Source organism: Sceloporus occidentalis, unplaced genomic scaffold, assembly GCF_023333645.1.
Source record: "Sceloporus occidentalis isolate IW3139 unplaced genomic scaffold, rSceOcc1.0.p SCAF_3, whole genome shotgun sequence".
Lineage (NCBI taxonomy): Eukaryota > Metazoa > Chordata > Lepidosauria > Squamata > Phrynosomatidae > Sceloporus > Sceloporus occidentalis.
This window is the reverse complement of record NW_028316983.1, coordinates 177,748,196-177,757,808: the sequence shown is the minus strand read 5'-3', so window position 1 is coordinate 177,757,808 and position 9,613 is coordinate 177,748,196. Positions and strand designations below refer to the sequence as shown.

Here is a 9,613-nt window from a genome sequence, read left to right as displayed (position 1 = left end):
ATCTCAGATCACTTTTGCTCTCACAGTCACATTTCACAGGAAAGTAATCAGGTTTTAACTCCCAGAATTCCCAAGTAAAAAGGTTTCCAGTATCCATTCCTTGGGACAGGTACTAGAGCATATGCTGCTCTTTCATCTTCAGTGGTTCATGGGTATTATCTTGATTCATTTCTATCTGATGTCGGTTCTAGTCATAGGATAGAGGCAGCTTTCATTGCCTGCTGGATGACTTAAGTCAAAACTAGTCAGGAATAGTTGATTCAACTTCTTATGAACCTCTTAAAGGGTTTCAGAACCATTGACCATGACACTCTACCATTGACCATGGGATAGGACTTGTGCGTACTATTTTTAAGTGGTTCTAGTTTTTCTTAACAGGAAAAATTGAGAAGGTGGTACTAGGGGATTCCTGTTCAACCTCTGGCCATTGACTCTGTTCTGTCCTCCATGCTTTTTTTTAATGCTCAGAGAACATTACCTTATCATCATATTTTTGATTACACTATGATAACCTCACCATTGCTTTAGTTTAGTCTGTATATTAATTTCCTATCACCCATTCAGTAAATAAGTAAAATAAATATTAAAGAATAAACCTTAATAATTCATGCTATGACTATCTATCTTTTAAGTACATTTTCCCAAAACGATTAAAGTAGTTTAAAGGCATTCATGTGTGTGTATGTACGTTTAAGTTGTCTGTCAACATATGGCAATCCCATTAATTTCATAGGGTTATCTAAGGCAAGGAATACTCAGAGGTGGTTTTGCCAGTTCCTTGCTCTGAAATACTCACAAAAAAAAAGGGGGGGGGAGATCACACAAATATAGCATGAACACCCCTTACCCAAAATGCTTGAGATGAGGTGTTTCATATTTTTTATTTTTTGAATACCTGTATTTGCACATACATAATAACCATACCCAACACGCAATACAAGTAGCTTAGTAGTACTGTATTTGTGAGGCTGGAGAGAGACACAGCTGGAGACTAAGGAACTGTGAAATGGCAGGAATCCTAAGAATCATGGTTGGTATGAATCCATGCCTCCCACCATTTCATAGAGCCCTGCATCTCTCCAATTTCACATCTCATTTGTTTGCTGCCTGTGTTATGCATGAAATGGGAGGCTGGAGACCGAGGATATGAGAGACGAGCAAGAAGGAGGGCCACCTTTGCCACCTCAAAGGCAGAAGCAGATGGCTAGCAGCAAAAAAAAAGTTTAGTATTTTTGTATCTAGTATTTCCAAATTAGGGATGTCCAACCTATGGAAGAAGGGGGAAAAGGATGAAAATAAAAATTACTTAAGGAATATAAGGGCTCATGGACAAAAAACCCCTTGTATGTATAATTCAGCCAATAAACTAAATCAGTGATCTTTTCATTCCAATAATTTTTAATTTTTATAAAGTGCACATCATTGTAAATGTTTGCTTCTGTAATAAGTGTCATTCTCTTTTCTTATATGTTGACTCAATATTTGCTACCACACACCATACATTCCCCAGCGTATCATTGAGCAGATATTGCTTTCCCTCTGCATGACTTAGAAATCTGTTTGAACTTTATATTTCAAAAGATTTTAGGATTATGTGTCAAATTGTGCCTAGTACATCCAATACTTCCATCAAAAGCTCTGTATTATAAATTATTTTGTTATTGTTATTAGAAAAATGGAAAATATGCTATCAAGCTGCCAAAACATACAAACAAAAAATCTGCAGCTCCAACAGGGCATGGCTTCCTTCCTTGGAGGTCTTTAAACAGAGGCTGGATGGCCATCTGTCAGAAATGCTTTGATTATGATTTCCTGCATGGCAGGCGGTTGGATTGGATAGCCCTTGTGGTCTCTTCCAACTCTATGATTCTATGATTTTTCCTGCAGATCTTGGATAGTTTATATGGATGTAATGAGGTATGTTCAGTAAAAGTGAACATTAGACTTCAGTGCATAAGACAGAAAAGCTGTCTGTTGCCACAGTCTAAAAAAATCATGATGGCCAAACTAAGGCTCCTGATGCTGGCCTGGAGTCTTTGTCCATCTTGAAAAAGCCAAGCCTCATTTTAAACTACAAGATTGGAAATTCCCTCACCTCCCACCTCAGACAAGGAAATAGTTTCACTGACTGAGACCTATCAGTGCTTAACTGTCTTGTTCATCTCTATTAAATGCAGACTGTGCGAAATGGGCACAGACTGGTATACACCCCCATTGTGAGGTGTGTGTGTGTATTTAAAAAACTACTCATTTTTGAAACCTTCAGTCTGTAAGATACTCCAGAGAGCTAGTGCCTAAGGGCTCCCCCCCAAAAAAAACCCCCAACTCACTGCTCTTAACATAGGGCACGGTACCAGTGATAAACCATTTTAAAGTTTTCTTTAAGACTTGCACTGATGAGAATAGAAGGGATCGCATTAAACAGCCATAACTGGATCTGATTGATCCATTCTGAGACTAAGCCATAATAGATCTTTTCCCCATTGCCTTCTGTACCTGGGACATAAATGAGTAATGCCTTTTCCCAGAATGAGATGTTAATAGTTCTACCCCAGTCTTCATTTGAAAACTCATTAGTAGTAATAGATGTCAGTAGTGGGAAACCTGAGGCCAAGACTGCAGCAAATTTACTCTCCACTTTGTGGACAATTTTTCTATAATACCTTTGAACTGGAAGAGAGAGAAATAGAAAGGAACAAAATTAACTCCCATAAACATTTCCCATAGATAAATTGCTTCATTATTCCTACTGTATTTGGACTGTATCACTCTTTAAGCTGTTTTTTATTGCTTAATACTAACAAAATATGTTGTGTTGTTTTCTGATAAAGGTTTTGATCAGCTGTTCTATATTGTTACCACAATATACATTTCATAACTTGCCAATGCTGTATTTATTATTCTCAGTTGCAGGAGGTAATGTCAAGAATGGAAAGAATGAACTTGGTAAAATCACTCTATTTAAAACCACTGTTTTTCCTACAAATATAATGGATATCTTCCCTCATTTCTGATATTAATAGGCTACTGTTATGTTCCTTCATTCTTCTTTAAGCCCCCCATGATATTTAACAGACTCATAAATCCACTAGATGTTTTAGTGTCAGATGATACTAGTGTGCTGATGACAACCGACTGTATCTTTCCCATAGAAGGTGTTTGGGTGCTACCTGATGTTGGTAATGGACTGGACTGTAGACTGGAAGGTGAACCATAATCCAGGAAAGACAGAGGCATGTCTGGTTTAAAAAAAATAGGGATTCATCTAGTCAGATGAGGTCATGTTTTTGCTGAAATATCACCTTTGTGTTTTATGTGTACTCCTGGACTCATTTTTGAGTCTGGAACTTTTTGGCAATGGCTGGTAGCGCATTTACACAGCTTAAATGAGTGCATCAGCTATACCTGTTCCTGGAACTGTCAGATGAACGGTCATTTAATATATTATGCTGTGCTTTCTTACTTTTCTTTACTATGTTTTAAACTATTTCAAATAAGTAATATTGTTGTTTTTTAAAAAATAAGATTGCTTTTGTTTAAACCCATGCCAAGAGAAAAGAGACAATGATAAGTTGAATGAACGAATAATAAACTTTTCCTACTGATTTCAGATCCTGTCCTTGCACACATTTTAGAGTCCTGACTGAAGCCAGTCCATGCTACAGAAGTCTGCAGTGCAGGTGAGAGTAATGCTTCAGAATGACAACTTCCTTTGGGTTGAGGGTGGGTTTTTGAGGGGCATTTACAATTGTGGCAACAGGACCGCAATAATAAATACATAGTGACCGTGGAGCAATTACAGATCCTCAACCTAGGTTCTGAATCCCTAACTTCAATGCAAGATGCCAACATCTTTAAATCATGGCAGCATTCCTTCACGCTGTGTCACACCACCACCAGAAAGGACTCTTCTTTACATGTCAGGACACAGTAACACTGAAGATTTTACATGTTCATGGTGTACAGCTGGCTCCTAGTCAAAAAAGCAGCTTGTTTCACTATTCTTTTATTTTTTTGGCCAAGGACCAAACCTCAGAGAGTGACCATATGCACTAGTGTTTTCACAAGGCAATGATGCCTGTGGTAATAGAAACCATCTGGAATGCCATGTGTCCCCCAGCTCTGCTTTAAACCATCCAAAAATGTCATTTCCTGGTGGGACACAGGTCAAATAGAGACACAAGTTTCATTTTGATTGTTGGACCCAACCTCTGAGCTATGACAACATAAAACACTCAATATTTACAACACATGTAAGCAGAACGATGGAATAATTATACTTGGCAATCATACAGGATATTTAATTGTTTGTGTGTCATTTAATTTATTGAAGTGGCTGTCTGGATTTAATTACCCTCTCCCTTTCTGTGAAAAACCGTTACCATTTCCTCTTTGGCAGTTGCAGACAAAACAGATTATCTTCAGATCTGTGGTTTTCACCTAGCAAGCCACAGGCACATGTTATTTTCACTATGCATGGAAAATTCCTCTACCTGTTGAATATAGCTGTTCCCCTTGTCCCACACATACACATAAACCTGTGATAGCATTTGCCATTTTCTTAGGGGTCTTGGCTATATATGTGTGAGTGTGTAATGATAGAGGGGTGGGGAAAAACCTTCTTATAATCCCTATTCTTGTAAAGCCTATTGTGTACACTTCTAATAATTTTTACTCAGGCTCCCAAGCAGAACAGAAACAGAAAATACCAAAAAAGAAGGCTCAGATCCTGACTTTCTCACATCAGACAGTTGTACTCATGCCCCACTGATGAGATTCTCATTGGCTACTGTGTGAACTGTTTGCTGGACTACAAATGCCTGGAGTCTAATCCAGCATGATTCTTTCAAGTATTTAATTTAGCACCATAGGATAAGGACCTAAACAGCTATTATATACGACACTGACAAAACCTCCTCCCTGCCATTTTGAAAACTATTCAACAGTCTGATGTGACAAAAAATGTACACCTGCAATCTGTTTTCCTTGCAGCCAGCTTAGAAAATATTTTCCTATATCAATCCACAACTTTTTTATGATCTCTGTTTTCCTTTAAACATTCTATTTTATGTTTCCATTTACTAAATTGTATGAAAAAGTTAGCGTAGAACAAATGGAGCAACTGAAAGCAGAATGGTGGAGTAGGAGTGCAAAATGAAAAAACATTTAGTTACTTTTTACAAAAAGTAGGCAGTTATATAATGAAAATCATTAAAGCATGGATTTGTAGTTGCTGCCTACTTTGCCAGAAAATGAACAAATCATCTGAGACTGCTTTTTTTCAGAATCAAGGGAAGTTGAGTACTTTGGGTGGACCCAATATAGGCACATAATACTTTTATATTAGGGATGAAGGAAATGTGGAGCCTGCCAATGTTATTAGATTGTAACTCCCATTATCTCTCATCAGGAGCTGCATTGGCTAATAGGGATGATAGGAGTAGCAGTTTAACGTCTGGAAAGCCATGTGCCTCCCAGCTCTCCTTTAAACCATCAAAATAATTCTTAGTCACATTTCACTCTTGCTCTCTGAAGCTATGTATACCAAAACAGAATGCACTAAATATTTTCCACATATGTAGACTTAATACAGTCTGTATGGTGACAAACCAGTCAAAGAGTAGCTGAAGGCATTGAGAAAGTAGACCTTGTGACTCTCTCCTAATCCCCGTCTTCCCAAGGAGCCCAAAACAAGTTGCTCATACCATATTTGAGGGGTGTGCTAAACTTGGAGGATGTTCATGGCTCTTTGAATCAAAGAAATTAGCACCAGTTTAAAACAAAACAATAATCAAATTTGTACATTTATGCTTTATCGTATTTGCACTCAGCATTCTCAAATCTCCCTTTTTTGGCCTTTACATGTCATGACGTTTCCTCTTCACAAAATTTACTGAATCCTAGGTTTTAAGCATTTCTTTGGAGAGGCTACAATGCTTCCATGCAGCAATATAAGCACCACCATCTTCTCTCATAAATCAATAAACATTTCTCTCACCACCATTTCTTTTTACCTCATACTTTGTTCACCATGTGATAACATTCAAAATCACCCTTCAGTTGCCATGCTCTTTTGTATGGTACATTATAGGGCTCCTTCCCATTGTCCACACTGATTGGGACATCGGGAGATGGTAGTCCAAAACATATGGACAGCCAGATTCTCCATCCCTCTGCTACCAATAAGAATAAGACAATCAAATTTTGCTCACATCTTTATTTATATAAACTCATATACTGAGATTAATTTTTTTACATAATTACAATTTACATCATTAAAAGTTATACTTTCCATTCTGTTCTTCCATCTGTCACTTATGACGATACTAGAATTAGAACGTTTCCAGAGAAACAAACATGTTAACTGTACATTCTTTGGCACAGGATTAAAAATCCTTCTTTGGATCGTTATGCAAAAGGATTAGCACTTTTTCTCACTAGTGGATTTTTCAACAAATTAGGTTTAAATTTCCATTTGGGTTCTGGTGTCTTTCAGTGAAACCAATCTTATGACACAGAACATTCATCAGATGGGATGTGTTAACTGCTGAGAAGCTGAACAAGATTTTCCAGACATTTTAAGTGGTAGACATCCTGCTGGCTTTCTTGTCCCATTTGAAGAGCTAAAAGGGGAGAAAAATGAAATAATTTTAAATATAGCAATAGCAATAGCAGCTTCCTTTAGATACCACTTCATACCACACTAAGCAGTCTTTAAGCAGTTTACAACTTTAAGTGAATTGCCCCCTAAAAGCTGGGTACTCATTTTAGCAATTTATATTTGGAAGGATGCAAGGCTGAGTCAACCCTGAGTCTCTGGTTGCGATTGAGAGTGAGTGGCTGCAGTATCGGCATTTAACCACTGCGCCCCCAGGGCTCCTTTGTTATAAATTGCTATCACTCTCATAATTAAAGATACAAATAAGTCAAAACTGTCCAATTAAAATGGATCCTCTTGTTTCTTTACATAATTCTGTGAGTAGCATAACAATTCATATGTAATTATTACTAAAATAAAATTTTCTTTAGAAACATTAGAAGATGCCTTCCATTGAGCCCATCTATTGGCTGATCTGGATCATTGACTATCTGTGACATTTCAGGAATGGTGACTAAACCTAGGGAGTGACATGACTCCAACAGTAGGTGTCTGAGTGAGCAACCTGGAGAGGGGATACACTACAATGCTATAAAACACATGTAACTGAGACCCTTTAATCAAACTTTACTCCAACTGCAATTCAGTACCAATTAGCTTATTATGCTCTCTGAGGTTGAGCCTTTTATTTAATACACAGCCTTCTATATGCTTGGGGGGTGTAGCCTCCCCTCCCGCCCTAGAAGAGAGCCAGCTACTGCCACCGCCTATTACTTCTTTCAGGTAAAAAGCCCATAAACCCTGTAGGTTTTTTTCCTCCCACTAACCACCAACAATGGAAAGGAAATCCTAAAATAGTGTTGGTCTGTGTTAGTAACAAACTACCAACATTATCTATATGGAAAATAGAGGATAACCTCTTTTCATTTACCCTTAGAACACCCACACACAAAAAAGCATGAAGGGTTGATTATTCATATTGTTACATGCCCTGTTATGGGATGAAATTTCCTTGGTAAACCTAGGCTTGCTTAAGTATGCACAACCAATCTGTTACTTGCTAAGCATACAATAAAGCCTGCAAATCCCTTCATTCGTTGCATGCTAACTGATGAACTGAACAAGTGACATTGGAAATAATCTAGTCAAAGTTAAGAACTTTTAAATTGTAGAGAATAAGACTACTGAAATGTACTTGGATGAAATACAGCATTCAATGTTATAGATACACAGGAAATCAAATAGGGATTATGCTTCATTGTAATATATGAAATACAGTTGTCACGAATATGTAATGTTCTATCATTTAATAAAATTTGTTTTTAAAAAAGAACTTTTAAATTGTACTGGATTTCATGGAAACAACTTAAGTATATGTTAAACTCTGAAAGCATTAGTTCTGACTAATCCCAGAGCAATTACACAGCTGTTGCACTATGCAGAAAACTAGTATGAGAATGAGTTTCAGCCCTTAACAGGCTTTGCACACAGGACTATGTATTTAGCAGTGGAATGAATTTTTTTTCAGTGGAAAGAATGTATGCCTATATCACATATAACATCAGAAAGTCCATAAATTTCCCACCCTTGCTCTAGAGTAGATGGCCATCAAATTATAATCCACAGGCATGTGTACGGGAAACATTGGATTTTCTCTCAGTATAAAACCTTATATGCTCATTTTACACACACACACACACACATTTTAAAATGAATTTCATCTATGTTCTGGCTTTCCTTTAAGATTTTAAACAATGTAAGATTGGGAAAGGCCAAAGGAAGCTAGAAAAATATAAATAATATTGAGAACAATCTTAAAAAACTTTCCTTTAAAGAGCTTTTCCTTGCAATAAAAAGACATACAGATTTTAGGAAAACCATCTCAAGTTCATAAAGTTTCAGGAAGTTTGTTGATTTATGTACATTTTCTAGAAAATACACTGAACTCAGTGAGACTTTTGAATAAATGATCAGACTGGAAAACATTTTTTCTTGATCAGTGCTGAATATTAATAATCTTTTCACAAAACAATTATAGAAACAGTTATTCCTGTGAGATGGAAGCTAAACTTTCTCCATTAAAACATACTTTTCTTCACTGAAATGCAAGCTTCGTCTATTCTTCTTTTTATTGATGAATTCTTCAAAGTCACTTTTGCCTGTAGCACAAAAAAGGGAAAAAAGATCAGTCCAATGACTGCATTAATCCCCCATGCTGATGCTCTTAAACTCATTCCTTTCTCTTGTATTTCTTTCTTGGCAGCTGGCCATAAGGCTATGACACTCTCAAATTTAAGATTGCAATGTGTGAGCATACCACTGCAAATAATGCTATGGAGAGGGAGAGGAGAGAATAATACAGTAAGATATAGTCATCAAAGGAAGCACAATATCCCCAAACATGGCTGTTTGCAAAGCTCAGCACAACAGAAGATCTCCACTGAATATTAAGCTGCCTTGTGAGTGACACACTTACCAATTTCTAGATGAATACAATACTGCAAGAACAAAAATAGGCTGTCTGTAACATGACAATAAACAACATATTTTAAAACTATGCATCACCTAATTTACAGGATAATTTATTATGCTGCCATATACCAGTGTTAATTTGATGGATTTCTGCACTGTATAAGCCCCTATGCAGAAGCCAGGAGCAGAGAAAGAACCAGCATTTTAAACACATACACCTTCTTAACACTATTAGAAGCTTCATTAACTAACTGTGATCAGGACAGAAAAATAGTAATGAGGAAGTAACTTTTTAAAAAGGTTTGCAACATTTTATCACACTTGACTGTAAATAAGAAATACAGTGCAGGTGAAGATTCTGTGTAAAAAGAATGACTTGAATACTTATAGTATTGTATGGTGCAGTGGATTGAGCATTGGACTATCACTCTGGAGATTAGGGTTTGACTCCCTGCTCGGCCACGGAAACCCACTGGGTGACCTTAGGCAAGTCATACATTCTCAGTTGCAAAAACTGAGAAAAGACTGGAAGGCACACAGCAT

General features: G+C 37.0%; 1 protein-coding gene across 1 annotated transcript in view; it reads right to left on the bottom strand.

Moving 5' to 3' along the window:
- Positions 1–6,213: 6,213 nt before the first annotated feature.
- The window catches only part of RTTN (rotatin), a 117,528-nt gene continuing 114,128 nt past the window's right edge, over positions 6,214–9,613 (bottom strand). The window contains exons 48-49 of the mRNA XM_089516951.1: positions 8,688–8,757; positions 6,214–6,623 (exon numbers count right to left, since the gene is read on the bottom strand). Of these exons, the coding sequence (XP_089373077.1) occupies positions 6,541–6,623; positions 8,688–8,757 (153 nt within the window). The 3' untranslated portion in view covers positions 6,214–6,540. The remainder of the gene's footprint in view (positions 6,624–8,687; positions 8,758–9,613) is intronic.